Genomic DNA, 17,334 nt, shown 5'->3' with positions numbered 1-17,334 from the left:
ATACAGCCTCATTTTTAAAAAGGAAAACTACCTTACTTACATATGAAACATGAACAAGTAGCTCTGGTCAAGAAAAGAACTTACAATTTTATATTATTATCTGAATCTATCCTAGGCTTAATTAAGTCTGCAGTCTTCTAAAACCCCATTTGAGAGTGAACTAACTCAATCTAAAGTTAAAACATAACTACAGATCTTTTATATGCTGTTGAAATCCTAGGAGAGGATGGTACTTTCAAGAGTACCAAGAAAGGGTACTTTCTTTTGAACTGGTAGCAGAGAGGACTCCTACAATTTTAGAATGTTGCCAAATTTAATTTTCATGCAAACATGCTTACCTCCAGTATCTTTTTCTTCTGACCTTCATTTACTTTTCCAGCCAAACAGCAATGAGCTAAAGCATTCTGTATTATGTGCTTATTGGATTTTGCACTGGGTTCTTTGTAGAGCTTTGGTCCTGTGGTAAGAATTTAGCAGCAAAATAAAAATACCATTCCTAAGTCAGAAATACTACATGTTTGAATGATATAATTGTTCCTATGTTGAGGAAACTAAAAATCAAACTCCCTTAACAAGCATATTTGCCACACACAGTTTCAAACCTAGAGCTACACAGTTGTGGTGTGCTGTGCTAGCTCATACCACAGGGTATCAAAATCTGTGCCTAAAGGCTGCTGAGTGCTGTACTCCAATCAGAACATTGTTTTATCCACACAGGGAGACATGTTAAGGATGGTGCCAAGACAGCTCTGAGACAGTAGTGCTGGAAATCAGATGGGGCTGTAATTGCCAGACTGTCTGCTTCACCCTCTTTCTCAAGTCTGCTAAGGTTACTGGTGAACTTAAAGCAGAATGGATCGATGAGGAATTACAGCTTTTAAAACGACCAGAAAAGTCTTCATCTTTTTCTTCATTCACATATCTGAGATTTTTAAGCATTTTATTTTTTAAATTTTTTATAAACATATATTTTTATCCCCAGGGGTACAGGTCTGTGACTCGCCAGGTTTACACATTTCACAGCACTCACCATAGCACATACCCTCCCCAATGTCCATAACCCCACCCTCCATCCCCCCTCTCCCCAGCAACCCTCAGTTTGTTTTGTGAGATTAAGAGTCACTTATGGTTTGTCTCCCTCCCAATCCCATCTTGTTTCATTCATTCTTCTCCTACCCACTTAAGCTCCCATGTTGCATCTCCACTTCCTCATATCAGTGAGATCATATATAGTTGTCTTTCTCTGATTGACTTATTTTGCTAAGCATGATATCCTCTAGTTCCAAAGCATTTTTCTTTAAACCAATTCTACTCCTTGGTCTGCCAAGCAACAGAAGAACTTTGTGCCATATTCCTGGAACATTCCTAATAGGAAGTACAGTAAAACCTCCCTACTTCATACTAACTAAACTCCGTCCTGGAAGACCAGGATTGTCCTTATCCTCCATAGCGAGCCAAGAAACCAGTTTTCTGGGCGGGGGTGGGGAAGTGGGGGTGGAAATTAGCCCTGATGGGCAGCATTTACCTCTTTCTGTGATACCAATCACTCCTACTCTGGCTAATATCAAACTACCAATAATTCTACAGTTCGCATAATTCCTGAAAATTTACAAGTTCCAAGAGCCCTATGGTATGAGCTAGCACAGCACACCACAACTGTGTAGGCTCTAGGTTTGAAACTGTGTGTGGCAAAGATGCTTGTTAAGGGAGTTTACATAGAGAAGCAGAGGGTAAAACAAGGAATCGCCATCTAATCCCTGGCCTTAAAGGCTGTCCAACTGGCTAAAGGAGGAGTGAAGTACACGGGCGAAGTCAGCAAGTTCTAACCTCCTTATGCCTTCATGCGGCTCCCATTTCCAGTGGGTCACCTGCGGACGGAGGCAGTCTCCACTGCCCTGCACGTTCTCCTGTGCCTTTCCAATTTAGATCCCAATGGCTGCTCACATTTTCTCTCCAGCCTCATTTCTTTACAAGCATCTTACATTCTGTTCTTAAATTTGCTTTTGTTTCAGTAATGCCTACCCAAACAAAGGCTGGAAAAGGATCTGATGTGGGGCTGGTACCTTCCTGCAGCCAATGCATTCCCCTCAGCTTTTAGAGTCCCTTCATACTTTGTTGTTGTTGTTGTTGTTTAGTAGGCTATACATGGGGCTCAAACCATAGCCCCTAGATCAAGAGTTACTTGATCCACTGATGGAGCCTGCCAGGTGCCCCCCACCACTCACATTAATGTGTTTTAAAGATGCACAACTCTAGATACCTGCAATCCCAATGTTAGAGAGGTCTCTGTGGATTCTAGCCTTTTCTCAGTACTCAGGACCCGTGGATAGCTGACAGAACCTCTCTAAAACTTCTTCAGATTCAAACCACAGCACAGACATGGTCAGCGTCTTCAAGTAGATGGATGTGGTATAAGTGATACTGCTAATTTTCTTTAGAAACTGATCTCAGTTCACCTGGGACAAGTTAACTACCTCCCTAAGTGCAACCGTTTCACTGAAACTGACCTCCCTGTAAGGGACCATCTGTACTCAGTGTTCCTGTACAGATTCCCCGGTGTCTAGACCAAGAGAAGAGCCCATGACACTTTCATTAGATTAGCCTGTATTTGTTCTCATGACTGTGTTAAATTAAAACATCTCCCTAAAAATACGGACCCTGACCTGTGTATTCTGTTCCAGAAGCCACTGAAGAAGTTGTTGATGCATTTTCCCAGTCCTTCTCCCCATTTCGACTGCCGCAACGACTTGGAGACAAGAAGCCTTCTACAGACTCGGATCTAAATGGTAAATAAAGTATTTTTTAAGTTTCAAACAGAAGAATACTTGGGGGTCAGAAGGGATATTTGTTAAAGTACCAACCAAAATCAACCTAGAAGCTTAAAAAATCAAAAGACGGTTTAACTGCCTTATTCAAGCTGTACAACCACGTGCCTGGACACCACGGGCACTCCTTACCTACTTGCTCACTGAAAGGATGAATGTTTTTCTATATGAAAACTGGCCATTACTGCAACAGGATGTTGATGCAAAAATCAGAACTCAAAACTCATGACTGTCACTACATACATTCTCTTTCCACATGGGTATTACAGCGTGATGTAAGGAAATAGGGCTTTCAGTTTCTAATCTACATCTGAGAGAGACAGTACAGAAGGGATCTTTCCCAAGTTAGGCAGCCTACTTGGGAATTATTCTAGGAGAAAAAAGTAGAGAGGCTGGCACTTTAATATAGATGACGTGCTATATCTGCACACTATGATTTTACCAAAACTGTATCAGCAATTACTGTTAATGTTTCATATTTTATAAAAAGTACCTTATCAATGTCAGTAACCCTAAAACCCTAAAAGATAAAAAGTCAAATATGAATATCCTCTTTATATTTCAATTTATTTAAACATAAACAGTTTCTAGTCAGCAAAACTATAAAAATTTGTGTTATGATTCATTCATTATAAAATACAAGATAATTGTTGGAAACATTATTTTCTGTGAAAAATATTCACGTTATGGATTTACCTTGGTGTCCTCTTGCCTGAATGCACACTCTCGTTATCACCTGTGTTCAGTGATGCCAAAGAAAGGCTAGAGACTGAAAAAACACGATAAATTCGTGATCCTGAATGAAAACAAAATTAGAAATTTAAAAGGAGCAACTAGAAAAGAGTCTGTTCATTAGATAACACCAGCATATGAAAACTGAGCTTCTGTAGTTTTTTCTTACTTTTAATCTAAACAATATGCTTGCATGCATATATGCACAATTTATCTAAAATTAGCAGTGGTACCTACTTTTAAGAAATAATGATAAAACTAATTGCTGTTAGGATTTATTCCAAAAGGAAAGTGGTAATATGAGACACTGATATTATAACTGTAAGAAAAAAGTTAACAAAAGAAGTTAAGAATAAAATATAGTTAGGGATATCCAGTTCCTACGTGGGAAATTAATTTACTAATTTTAGCCAGTACTGGGTATCAAAAAATTTTGTTGGCTAGAAAAGGCAGAGTTCTCTTTAAACGGTCAATGTTATATTATTTTTTTCTCAGTTTTAGAGTTAACTATGGGAATTCTCTAAAACTTCCCACAGGGTTTAGTTTTAATAAAATATATATATTTTTAAAAGTGAATATGTGTGCTAAATTTTAGAATACATTCTCTCAACTCCAAAAATTATAGATTTTGGATGTTTGACCATTTCTGTCTTAAAGAAGGGATTCATGGGGGCACCTGGGTGGCTCAGTGGGTTAAAGTCTCTGACTTTAGGTCATGATCCCAGGGTCCTGGGATTGAGCCCTGGGTCGGGCTCTCTGCTCAGCAGGGAGCCTGCTTCCCCCTCTCTCTGTCTCTGCCTGACTCTCTGTCTACTTGTGGCCTCTGTCTGTTAAATAAATAAATAAATAATCTTAAAAAAAAAAAAAGTGGGGGGATTCATGAACTCTTGCTTCTATATTCCTTATTATACCAATGTGTTTCTTATGTATTTCTGTGCACACAGTGTTTATCCTTAAATGGAAGTATGGAAAGGGTACTAGCAATTCTGAGAGATTATACCCGAGGGCAGAGTCCCTGACAGGTTAGGATGCATTCTGGATGCTTCAGCACTCACACTGGCTCTACTGAATATATGCATGCACACATAACACAGAAGTCATAAACAAACCTACATTTGCTTATTTTGGTTTTCCAAATTAGGAGCATGCACCATCTCAAATTGTGGATCCAATTTAGCATACCAAAGCACAGTCGAGTTAGTATGACAAACCAGGCTGGTGTTTTTTTATGAACAGACTCTTCAAAATAAGCTGTGTTACCTGGAGGACCTTTTATTGGTGTTTTGGGAGACTCGATATGATCTCTGTGAATAGATTTTGGGCGCTGTTTTTTTTGTTTTGCTATTTGAGGACGGGGTTTAATTACTGTATCCATGTCTTCCATTAGTTTCAGCTGTTTTCGCCTCATATACTCCTGTCTGATAAATTCTCTGCGCGCTCTCTCATCTTCCTTCTTCTGACGCTCTTCCTCAGTTTTACGCCTGGGAAACCAAATGGTTGAATTTCTTACTCTGCACACTAAAGAAACCAGATACTGGGAGTATGGCTTTGATGAGAGAAGGGAAAATTATTACGTTTCAGCACCTTGGGAAAAAATGGTTTAAAATTCGCTTGAGATAATTTAGATCATTAAAATATACATAAACATACCGTTAGTAAATGATTGCTTTTTAAAAATATGTTTATGTGTAAAAACCCGTGAAGTTATCTTAAATTAATGTTTCTGGAGAACATTACTTTGAAATGCCTCAAACTCAGGATAAAAATGTATAAGCAATCAATAATTTGGGAAAATAAATCGCTTCTCGGCCTTTTGGCTAAGATCAAGTGTAATAATTTGGGAAAATAAAGCAACTCGTACAAGCACCAGAAATCAGCATTATGTCAGTGTCTCCAGACGCTGCAAACATCTGACAAGCTGGTGGGGGCCCTGAGGAAGCAGAGCCTCCGGCACTGCCGCCCGGCAGCTCCCAGATCCAGGGCCCGCATGGCCAGAGTCTTTACCTCGTTTCCTCTTTCTTATGTTCCATCTCTGCTTCCAGCTGCTGTTTCCGAAGCTGAGTCTCCTTCTCCCTCCGCAGTCGTTTCTCCAGCAAAGCTGCTCGTTTCATTGCCATATCATTCTCTGCTTTTTGATCATCCTAAGCATGGATTTCATGGAAAAACGTGAAATGTTGTGCTCACCAGTACTCTCATTTTCAGTTGTGGTCACATTGTCTAGTCATTCTTATTCCAACCCCACCCTATGCGGACATGTTCCAGAAATGAAGAAGGAAGAAGTGAATCAGGGGCGCCTCGGTGGGTCAGTTGGTTAAGCAGCTGCCTTGGGATCAGGTCACTAAGCGGGGAGTCTGCCTGTCCTTCTGACCCAACCCCTCTCATGCTCGCTCGCCCTCATAAAGCGGTAACAGTTCTATCAACTACCAAATGACACTTAAACTTACTTAATTACATGTTTCAAAACCTAGGAAGTTTGCAAAGAACAACCATAAAAAGAAAATTTTTAAAAAAGCAGCAGTTTTTCTGGACCCTAGTAAATAACTTAAAAGTAGGGAGTTTTGGGCGCCTGGGTGGCTCAGTGGGTTAAGCCTCTGCTTTCAGCTCAGGTCATGATCTCAGGGTCCTGGGATCGAGCCCCACATCCGGCTCTCTGCTTGGCGGGGAGCCTGCTTCCCCCTTTCTCTCTGCCTGCCTCTCTGCCTACTTGTGATCTCTCTCTCTTTGTCAAATATATAAATAAAATCTTAAAAAAAAAAGGTAGGGAGTTTTCTCTTAGTTTTAAAAATTGCGTTCAATGGGGTGCCTGGGTGGCTCAGTGGGTTAAAGCCTCTGCCTTCGGCTCAGGTTATGATCCCAGGGTCCTGGGATCGAGCCCTGCATCGGGCTCTCTGCTCAGGGGGGAGCCTGCTTCCTCCTCTCTCTCTCTGACTGCCTCTCTGCCTACTTGTGATATGTCTGTCAAATAAATAAATAAAAATCTTTAAAAAAATTAAAAAAAAATTGCATTCAAACTAGGGCACTGAGCTGGCTCTGTCAGAAAAGCAGGCAACTCTTGTCTTAGCGTTGTGAATTTGAACCCCACGTTGGGTGTGGAGATTACTTAAAAATAAAATCTTTTTAAAAATTGCATTACAATTGTATTTAATATACATGCTCAATAAGGGAAATTCAAGTGAAGGTATCCAGAAATTAGCTCTATGGTTAAATAGCACATAAACCACTGCCATGTGACAGAACGGACACCAAGGTACAGATGTGTGCCCTGTTTCACCCTGAAGGATTCTCTCCCTTCCGTTTGCCCTTCTCTACAAGGAACAGGGGTACCTGGGGTCTCTAAAATTAGTAAACTGTATCTATTCTTGTTTACAGTAGTATTCTATTAAAAATTAGTCAGTTTACATGGTTAAGAAACAAAATATGACTTACATTCAAATTTCTCAACTCTAAAAGGGACTAACAGGCAATCACCCTCAGAACAACTTTAATTTACAAATTTCCAACATTAAATGACCAAAAGTAAAACTAGTGATTGTAATCACATCAATGTTCTTGGGTTCTTATTCCTGTAAGACTGTTGTTTCAATTTAAAATCTTAAATTATAAACATAAAATCTTATAAATTATATTTATAAATTACAAATAAATTGTAAATTATAAATTAAATTATAAGTGATAAAGGCTATTGAGTACTGCCTTTTTTCCTCTGTATTCAAAATTGTGGAGCTAGACAGGATCAGAGATAATCTTACTTTAGTTCCTTAATTAAAAAAGAAACATGAGTAATAGATACACATGTTTCTGATTATTAAAAAAAATTCTTTCCTATAGGTAATCTGGAAAATACAGGAAAACATAAAGATGAAGAAAATCGATATTTAGAAAAATTTAAAAATATTAAGCTTTTTGTGTTTTTCTAGTACCTATGATAAATTTTAAGAGCTTGACCACCAAAAAGTGATATTGTTCAGTATTTGTGTTGGCTGGCTACAGTATCCAATATCAATATTGAGATTAGGAGTCCTATGCTAGACCTTTACCCAGTGCTTTCAAAGGAGCTATTTCTGTTCAAACTACATATGTTATTTTTAAATGTTTCACCTTACCAGATTATCTGGTCAATTTTTTTAAAAGATTTTTTTAAAAGATTTTTATTTTTATTTATCTGTCAGAACAAGCAGGGGGAGCAGCAGGCAGAGGGAGAAGGCGGCTCCCCACTAAGCAGTGAGCCAGATGCAGGACTCGATTCCAGGACCCAGGAATCATGGCCTGAGCCGAAGGCAGAAGCTTAACCAACTGAGCCACCCAGGCATCCCTTAAAACTTTTTTTAAGAAACAAAACATACCAGGAGAGAAAATTTAAAAAAACCTAAAATATACTTACAATGCCAAATTATGTGCTTTTTACAAACTGACAGCTCTTTGAAGAGATCCAAATAGCTTCACATTTTTTAAAAGGCTTTTATAAAAGCAAGGAAGAAAGGCAGAGGAGTAGTAACAGCATATCTAAACACATGTACCGCGACCTTGGTGAAGGGAAGACTGTTCAGTGTGCTCGGATGTTAGTACAGTCCATCAAGGGGAGCCCCTAATGTACTTCAGGGTTAGTGGCAGGCTTGTAACAAAAGGGACTACTACTAAAAGAGGCAAGCACATTGGCTAAAACCAAACCCATTGAATGATGATGCCCCCAAACAATGAAGATTATTAGTATTACCTTAAAGAAGAATCCACAGCATACTTTCTGGTCATCATCAAACTGTTCTTTATCACTTTCTCCATCGTATTTTTCAACAGCTACATCAGCCTTTTCAGGAGGTTTCAAATCTGAGAGGGAAACTTCAATCAGATTAACATTTTTAGGAGCAGCCGGAGGGAAGACAGTTTTAGGAGGAGGCTCTGCAGGCTGGTTCAGCTGGTCCTCATTTGGCGTCAGTCGGACGGTCTCCGTGATGGGCTGGGACAGGACTTCAGAAACCGTTGACTCAAGAGGCTTAAGCTCCTTTTCTTCCAGGTTATGCACATGCTGCCCTGCGGGCCCTTTGGATTCCAGTTCCTCCTTTTTAATTTCTTCCTTAGGTTTGGATTCCTTTAACTGAGGCTCTCCGTCATCCCCAAAACATACAAATGACCGAGTCTGAATAGGAACTTGACTTGGTGAAAACCTCCGTAACCGAGGAAGACTATCCACAGACCGAGGGGGAGTCAGGGTTCGATTCAAAGGCGTTATTTTTAATTCATTTGGCCTAGGAGTCCTCTGATTTTTAACAGAAAAAGATGTGCTCTTCCTGTTGGAAGACTGTGGGGACGGATGGGTAGGGCGGGGGCTGTCTGACGAGAAGGGCGCAATGGCTGACGACAGGCCTGCCTGCCGGGAAGGTTTAAAGTCTCGGATCTGTTTTTGTGGAGAGGGCTGAGGAGGTGAAATCACCCAGGACTGCTGCTCCCTCATCTGCATCAACATCTCCTGCTGAAGTGACAAGCGCTGCATTTCTTGTTGTAGAAAATGGAGAGATGAATTTAACTTCTCAATGGACTTGGTATATTCTAAGATCTCTCCCTCGTTTAAAGTGTCCTCCGAGGGGCTTGCCAGGTTCCACTGCTTCTCTGGGTCAACGGGTGTGGTTGGAGACTTCAGCCATTTGGCCTGAGGGTTCTCCAGGCTTTCCTTCAGATCTGCCAGAGACTTACTCCTCTGTCCGTTCGCCTTCTGGGAATCCTTTTCTTTGGCTCGATCGGTGTACACTTTCTCATCTTCTGCCCCGGCTGCTTCCTCCCGAAGAGGGGAAATGCCGTCCCCTCTCTTTTTCACCACCGTAAGAAATGCCGTCCTTCCCATCTTCTGCCTCTGCTTAGTGAAAGCCGCCTCCATCTTCTTCTTCTGGGCTTCTATCGCACGCCTCTTTTCTTCCAATTTCATCCTTAAATGCACCATTTCAGAGGCCAACAGCTGGGTGGTGTCCCGGCCTTGTGGAAGGCCTGCTTCTTCTGGAATTTGCCCCCAAGCAACCACGTGTGGAATATTAAGTTCAGAACCTTCTGGTGTAGTTTTCTGAGAACTGCTCCCACTACTTTTCCCATCAGTATGATTCAGTTTCCTGAATTTCTGTTCGGCAAAGCTGGTCATTTTAACTCCGGAACTAGAAGAAGCACTGCTACCTGGCTGGGACTTGGTACTTACAGTACTTGGACAAGGACTCAAAGCGTCTCTGGGGTTGCTGGTTCGAATATCATAATCCTGAAGAAATTTGGAAGCATCATCCATGTCAGAGTCTAAGCTTACAGTATAATCTCTCAAAGAAGAATCTTCATCCATAGTTTCGGGGATGTCTTCTGAAGGAACATGAATTCCAGTGTCTACTTCAGTATTGTCAGTTATGGGACTCAAGGCACCTTTTGTATCAGTTATGTTATCAGGACTAGACTGATTTAGCTTGATGTTTGAATTTAGGATACTCATTTCCTGGTTATGAAGAAAGAAGCCATTAGCAATGTGGTCTGGCTGAGATGTATGGGGAGATTTTTCAGTATCATGAATTATTTGTAATGCTTCTTCAATGCTTGGTGTCTCAATCTGATTGCCAAACTCATCTAGAAGTACTCTATTTTGTAAAGCTCCATTTGGAAGCTTATAATGAATATTCTCGTTGGAATTCAGGTCATTTGTATTAAGGGGTGTGTACGACTTGAGGCCACTGTGAGAGTCTATATTAAGCTCTTCTTCAATGCTTTCTGCTTCCTCTTCTCCATTTACTGGCTTAAAGGACAAATTTTTCCTAATATTTTTAGATACACGATTATTGTTCAATGTAAGTCCTTCATTACTAATAGAGCGAGTGATTCCTCGGTTTGGAGTGGATTTGTGTACAGTATGTTCTTTATCAAAAGAAATATCAAATGAAACTCCATGCACCGATGATCTAAAAAAACATTCGAAGAGAAAATCCTTAAACATGCCCAGAAAAGAAATGATTTGATACCCTTTAACAATTATTTAAATTTGTATTTCCTTTCTTTTCCCATTTTGCATAATCCTGTTGTACTCAAGGTACGCACAGGGCTACTGGGCTACCTTTAACATTTAGCCCCTTTGAACGCTCAGTCATCTGCCTACATTGCCCTTTTCAAAGTGAGGTACTAATTGCAACTTGGCTATCAACTAAATAGAATTAGCATTTCTTTCTCTTTTTTTAATTACTTTAGTATAGTTGACAATGTTATACTAGTTAAGGTGTACAATACAGCGATTCAATAAACAGCATTTATTGATAATGTGAATATACTAAAAATAATTCCCTTTGTTTACCTTTTCTCTTTGGGCCATGTCCCTATGAAACCATCAACATAGGACATAGATGAAGACCTCCTAATTCCTCCTTCAAATGTGAAAAAGAAACAGTCATTGAAAGTATATAAAAAACTTTTAACTTAGAGCTTAACAGATTTCAAATATTTTAGGAGTCATTAAGAGCATTAAAAAGTAGGTATATATGGAGAAACAGAGATAATTCTATTAAGAAAGACAAGCACAGAGAAACCAATCAACCTTTTAGTGTCTATACAACACTTTTCAAAGAAAAAAAAAAAACCCGCATATTTTTATTTATATTTATTCTCAATCATTTCCCAGTTAATCTAGGTTTTTTCAAAAATATTACCTGAAGCTGAAGAATGAGCTTGGGGGCGTGAATGCCTAGAAGGCAAATGATGAGAGTGCATAAAGGCAGCTCCTTCCCCACTGCAAGGTAAAATAAAAACATTTTAATATGTTTTTCTTTAATATAAACTTTATACAGAATGGCTAAATTAGAAACATTATCACCTCTGACTCTATGAGTATATGTGTCTCTATGTATTTTATGTCTTTTAGTCAAAAGGCCTGAAATATTTTCATACACATCTCAGCGAGATAAGATATGGCATATTATTTTCATTTTACAAATAGAAAAATTGAGAAATGATTAAGTTAAGTGAAAGTCATCGGCTGGAAATACTTAAATCACCGGAAACTACAGGTAAAATAAACCCTTGTAAAAGATCCTGATAGCTTTCCTGCTCCCAGACCTGTGTCTATACATCTCTAACAGTTACATCAAAGTTAATGTTAATATATTGAGCTGCACCTTAAAGACCTCAATGCCTATAACGATGTGAAGCTTTCCTATTTCTTAATTCCACCCCATTCAAATTAATGCAAGGGATTGGGTAGTCTGTTTCTCAAATTATCATGACATTTGGTCTGAACTTAATTTTTCTCCAACTTTCAAGTCTGTTGCAGCCTAACTTACAGTCAAGTGCAGAAGTTACACATCCCCACCCCCAATCAGTTGAGCATAAACTGGGGAACAGGAGTATGTAGTGACTTCTGTAGTCCCCCTACAGATCACATTATCTTTTGGCTACTGTAAACTGAGAACATGAACAAGTCAACCAAAAGATTCAAATGAAACAATAATCTTCTGCTTTTACTATTTAATAAAAGCTTAACCAGTGAGCTTTTCTAAAGGCAACAATACCTGAAGAACTAGCATAACCTTGTTGTCTCCAAAGCAAATGCTTATCTGCTTCCATGTGCCTTTCCCCCCTAAACTGCTCATAGTTTCAGAAGACTGTCAGGGAGTACTCACCTGCCCCCATCATGTCTGTTTATGTTAACCCTCCCTCTAAAATCACTGCCTCTGTTCTACTCTCCCATTATAGCTCGGGGAGGAAGCTAATCCTGAATCACAAGTTAATAATAAAGATATATTCACTTTTCTCCAGATAATGGCTAAAGTGTTTTAAAGTCCTATTAATTGCCACACTTTTACATTTGCATAGAAAATTTTGATCTGGTGTAACTGCTGAGTAGGTTAGTAGTCAAGTATGTGGATTAGCTGCTACAAATGTTTCTTGCTTTGCCTGTCTTCTTCACTTGTTTTCCCCTCATAACTTCATTAGTTAGGGACACTCACATTTGTACATGTGACTGCAGTTTTCTCAGTAAGAGTGGAAGCTTTTGACTCCTTCCTGGAAAGTTCTACAGTGAGAGAACTCCAGTGGACCACATGGAGACTTACAGAAATGGGAGGATTAGTAGGATCCTAGAATGACAGCTACACAGTGTCTCTTCAAGGAAAAGAATTTAGACATCCATCTGCTAGGAAAAATGAGTAAGAGCAGCCACTGAAATATCTGAGAAACAGAAAAGAGAGGAGGCTTCCAGAGGGCCTGAAGACATTTTCCAGTGTCAGAAGTGTGAAGAGTGTCCAACTAAGGTTCCTAGAAACAATAACTGTGGGATGATCTAGCCTTGAAACAAAAAGTTTCAGAGGTTTTAAAGATTTACTAGTATAGTAGTCATAACCTAGACTACTGAATGTTTTCTAAATTTTCAAGGAAGGAAATGTCAATATGTAATCAACCCAGGAAAACACCAAAATTAATATAGAAAGAAGTTTCCCATGGGAAAAAATACAGAGAAGCTCCTAGATCAGCAATATCCCAACTTAATCTCTTTTTGTAAAATCTGAGGCATAGATACAGAATAGAAAAGTTAATGGAAGTAGTAAGAAAAGCCACAGTAATAAATCAGAGGGCAATCAGTAGGAAGTACTTTACAGACATCAGCCAGTCCAGAGGTGAGAAGCCCTACAAAGGCAGTGAGAGTACCGTAAGGGTTCTGTCAGTGTTCCAGTTTCACACCCATTAGCACCCACTTGAGAGAGAAAATTCTTCAATGTGTGAGGTGGGTGACAGCTCAGAACAAGTTCCTATTTTTATGTTAAGCCAAGAATTCATAAAGAAAATACTTTGAGTTGCCTGTTCAACAATTTAAAAATGTATTTTTAATGGATCTGCTTGGATTTCTAAAACGCCACAAAATACAACAATTTTAAACCAAAAAAAAAAAAAAAACAGATAAATTAGGGAGTCCAAAGTCAATATAAATTTTAGGTTCTAATAAATATACCTAAAATGCTACTTACAGGATCTGCTGAAAAACATTTTTAAACAAACTAATGGGTCTATCATATGTTTGGGTCAGAAGTCAGGATTAACCTGATACTAAATTTTTATTTTCAGTTCAGTTCCTGATATTAAGAACTAAAGCATCACATATAAAGATTCAGTATTACAATAAACATTCTATTGTGATCTTTGGTTAGCTACAGTAACCAGCAAATAAAATAGCAGGTTCCCCTCAAACTTTGAGGTTTACCTCAAAGATTAAAAAAATTAAAAAAAATTAAAAACCCAGATAGAAATGTAAAATTCCCCCCATCCTATCATTTAAGCAATTCTCAATGACAAACAAGTTCTACAGCAAAAGTTTGATTTTAAACTGATTATCTGAACCTCAGAACATATTCTCCCACTTTTGAGTATGATTCATAAAAGCCTATGTATGAAACATTGTTTCTGTGTAAATTCAATTACATTTATGTTAAAACAAGCTGTAATACTGTAAGCTAGTTAAAAACTAATGACATTTTATTTTGATTTTATTAACAAATGGGATGGAAACAGTGAAAATGAAGTCATTCTGGACTCTACCTTGAAGTGAAGTCAGAACTACACGAACTATCCAAGATGTTTGTTTTGGCCGCATTCAAGACTGGAATTGAAGGCATATCATTCACAGGTTCAGCTACAATAGAAGATGCAAGCCTCAAAATGATGTATTTAGCATGTTTACACCATTTCAAGAATTTCCATTTTCCTTTATTATAGCATATTCAAAATTTTCTTCTTAAATTTTCAAAGGGAAAATTTAAAATTCTTCTTGAAGTTCTGGTTGAAAAAATTCACTTGATTAAGGCTAATTATAATTAGGGGGAAGGTTAAGGGGGAAGCCTAACATAAACATAGATATTTAAAGATAAATCTGAATGTCTGATTTTGCTAAAGCTTTCACGGAACTTCAGTAACATGGTAATTTTTGTTTCTTTATGAAATAATTGATATTTTGGTAATCAATTAAGAAAGAATTTCACTGGTCAGTAATTAACCCCCCCCCCGTAGAGTTCTTATTTTTGTAAATAACTCTGGGGAAGACTCCATTTACATTTTGCCTTTGAGACCTAATGTAATAGCTGTTGAATATTTTGAATAGTGGGTTTCACAGATAAAAATCACGGAACACAATGTAAGTGAAAATTCTATATTAATTGTAAAAAGTTGTACAAATATGGTTTGTGATAATTACTGAAGACACCTGACTTTATTACATGGCCTTAGGGAAGGATCTTAACTTCTTTGTAGGTATACTTTGATACACAATGGTTCAATAATCAGAATTTGCCCTAAGCAGTTTAGAAATGGAACAGATGAAATACTCTTTATTACATAGTTCACAGAATTTTGCCTGAGATACAGTGGGCACACTGGAAGCAAGCTCATTCTACTCACTACAGTGACATGCCTTTCCCTTGACTATATATTTTTCCCTCCTTCCTGATCTTTTTCTTTAATTTTTTGTTTTGTTTTGTTTTGTGAGGGCGAGGAGATAGAAGAGAAATAAGGGTAACGGTGAGGAACAATACAAAAATCTGGAGCCAAGGAGAGCAGCTAAGTGGCTGGGATGCACGATAACTGTGTTTTTGTTTCACAGGACAGCCACTGGCAGCAGAAGGAGGGGTCCTGTAGTTATGCTGGAAGAAAAGTTCTTTAGTGGAGCTAAACTTGTATTTATAATCCTTTTCCCCCAATAGAAATAAACCTCTCATTTCATGATGGAAGCCAAAGGAAAATTTGTTTTAGAGAAAAAACAGGAAGATTTTTTGTTCTTTATTTCTAGGGATCTTTACGGTAACCCCTTCGTTTTATAATTTAGTTTTCTTATTATGTGCAATCAATAAATCATGCTATGTAATGATCATAAAACAAACCAGGCTTAAAAATATGCATATAAACCTTTTTATGGTTTAAAGGTAAATTCAAATTGTAGACTAAAGCCATGCCATCATTTAAATGGAATCTGGGTAACAATATTAAAAACACAGCATCTAACAGGGAATAAAAGCTAGAGATGGGGGTAAGAGAGGCAAAAAGAAGAAAGCAGGCAAGGAGTTGAAGCTAAAAATTCCACAACATAAAGCTTCAAATTCAAAGCTGTTCTCTCCTATATCATCCATCTCACAGACAACTTAGTAGCTTTAAATATTAAAATACTCAGAATTTATAAGGCTAACGGCTGTTTTATAACAATAATAAGATTCCCTCAAACAGAATAACCAGGGGAGATTAGATAAGCTCTCCATTTTCTTTGTTTCCAGGAACACCTACTACCTCCTTGTGGACGAACGACACGAGGCTGCACAAACGAGGGCTTCACAACTTCGAACCACCAGAAGAGCTCGGCCATGAACACCAAATAATTACTCTACGTAAGAGAGTTAAGAAAAAGAGAAAAGTCAGGTAAGACTTGACCAGAAAGTAATGACAAATACAATTTTTTTTGTTTTACCTATTAAAACATAGGTTTAAATCTCATTCCTTCATCATTGGAGTGTATCTACTCTAGGCTATTAAATCTGGGATATAATATTCACGCTTATAGGTAAAATTTATAACAGCCATTCAAAACTTCTTTCCTGCTTTTCTCTATATATCCAGAACAGTAGTCCAATTTATGTGGCAGGCATAGGTACTTCTAACCAGATAACCTGAGATTATGTATAAGGCACTCTTCATCCAAAGTCAATACAAACTTAAATAGCCTATGACACTCTGAAGAGTGGCTATCATTTAAAAAAAAAAAAAAAGCTCTTTCCAGATTCCTAGAAATTTCTCCAAAACTTAATCAGGTATCTACATGCTTGATGATGCTAGCCTCAACCAGGCATGAAATAACCAAAAGACTAGATCATTATGGCTAATTATTAATAATTTTGAAATGTATATACAGAAACATTATACAATATGTCAACCTAACTTTGAAAAGTTATTAGTAAGTTAACAAAGTCATTTGCCTTTTATGATTTATATTTGAAAATGTGAGTAATTTTTAAAATAGCTTAAAATTATAAGAAAAGACTGAGGGTCCTCAAAAGCACATTTCCAAGACAAGATTATATTTTAGGATGCATACATCATAAAAGTTATAAGCATGAAGAATTACCGTAATTGTAGGCATCTAGCAAGTTTAAAAATTAGCACTATACAAAGTCTGTTTTATAATTACTTAAAATAATATGCCTTTAAATTCGGCATCAATAAAATTATCAAATTAGTATTTAATAAGTGAGGTTTTATTTCATATTAAATTTTAGTTTTCAAAACTATCATTGGAAAGATGGGTGTTTTCCAATGCGATGCCTTCCTCCTATCTGTTTTTTTTTTTTTTTTTTTTTTTAAGATTTATCTATTTATTTTAGAGAAAGTGAGCCAGGAGTGGGGGGAGGGCAGAGGGAAAGAATCTCAAGCTGACTCCCTGCTGAATGAGAAGCCGGCCCAGGGGCTTGATTTCACAATCCTGAGATCATGAATGACCTGAGCCAAAATCAAGAGCTGAGCCATCCAGGTACCCCAGTTCTACCTGTTAATTATGAATAATCCTCAGAGCTCTATACACTCTCATTTAGAGTTCATGTACTCTCTGTTTTCTCATATTTAAGCTGGTGACTTTCAAATATTTATCTTTTACTTGATAGTTCCAGAAGGCTATTGTGTTTGTAGAAAGTGAAGGAAAGAGAAGAATCAAGGATAAGTCAGGTTTTTGTCTTCAGCAACTGGTAGTACCATTTAATGAAACAGGAAAGACTGGGGTAAATAGGTAGTGGAAGGAATGTTGAGTTAA

General features: G+C 37.9%; 1 protein-coding gene and 1 long non-coding RNA gene across 5 annotated transcripts in view; one reads left to right on the top strand and one right to left on the bottom strand.

Annotated features, from left to right (window-relative positions):
- LOC123392336 overlaps nucleotides 1-11,194 on the top strand; it is a 43,819-nt gene extending 32,625 nt beyond the window's left edge. The window contains exons 2-3 of the long non-coding RNA XR_006607048.1: nucleotides 2,682-2,786; nucleotides 11,185-11,194. This is a non-coding gene — a long non-coding RNA (uncharacterized LOC123392336). The remainder of the gene's footprint in view (nucleotides 1-2,681; nucleotides 2,787-11,184) is intronic.
- Nucleotides 1-17,334, bottom strand: part of CAMSAP2 (calmodulin regulated spectrin associated protein family member 2) — a 120,031-nt gene that overhangs the window by 3,260 nt on the left and 99,437 nt on the right. For 2 of the 4 annotated variants that reach the window (XM_004756244.3, XM_004756246.3), the window contains 10 exons: nucleotides 15,825-15,918; nucleotides 14,091-14,184; nucleotides 11,213-11,292; nucleotides 10,861-10,930; nucleotides 8,272-10,474; nucleotides 5,562-5,698; nucleotides 4,818-5,038; nucleotides 3,522-3,621; nucleotides 2,664-2,779; nucleotides 339-457 (listed from right to left, as the gene is read on the bottom strand). In XM_004756244.3, coding sequence (XP_004756301.1) covers nucleotides 339-457; nucleotides 2,664-2,779; nucleotides 3,522-3,621; nucleotides 4,818-5,038; nucleotides 5,562-5,698; nucleotides 8,272-10,474; nucleotides 10,861-10,930; nucleotides 11,213-11,292; nucleotides 14,091-14,184; nucleotides 15,825-15,918 — 3,234 coding nt within the window. The remainder of the gene's footprint in view (nucleotides 1-338; nucleotides 458-2,663; nucleotides 2,780-3,521; nucleotides 3,622-4,817; nucleotides 5,039-5,561; nucleotides 5,699-8,271; nucleotides 10,475-10,860; nucleotides 10,931-11,212; nucleotides 11,293-14,090; nucleotides 14,185-15,824; nucleotides 15,919-17,334) is intronic. The other 2 variants (XM_004756245.3, XM_004756247.3) reach the window with 1 other exon arrangement.

Source organism: Mustela putorius, unplaced genomic scaffold (assembly GCF_011764305.1).
Source record: "Mustela putorius furo isolate JIRA1106 unplaced genomic scaffold, ASM1176430v1.1 tig00000508_pilon_pilon_pilon, whole genome shotgun sequence".
Classification (NCBI taxonomy): Eukaryota; Metazoa; Chordata; class Mammalia; order Carnivora; family Mustelidae; genus Mustela; species Mustela putorius.
The sequence above is the reverse complement of the archived record's forward strand: the minus strand, read 5'-3'. Positions and strand labels throughout refer to the sequence as shown.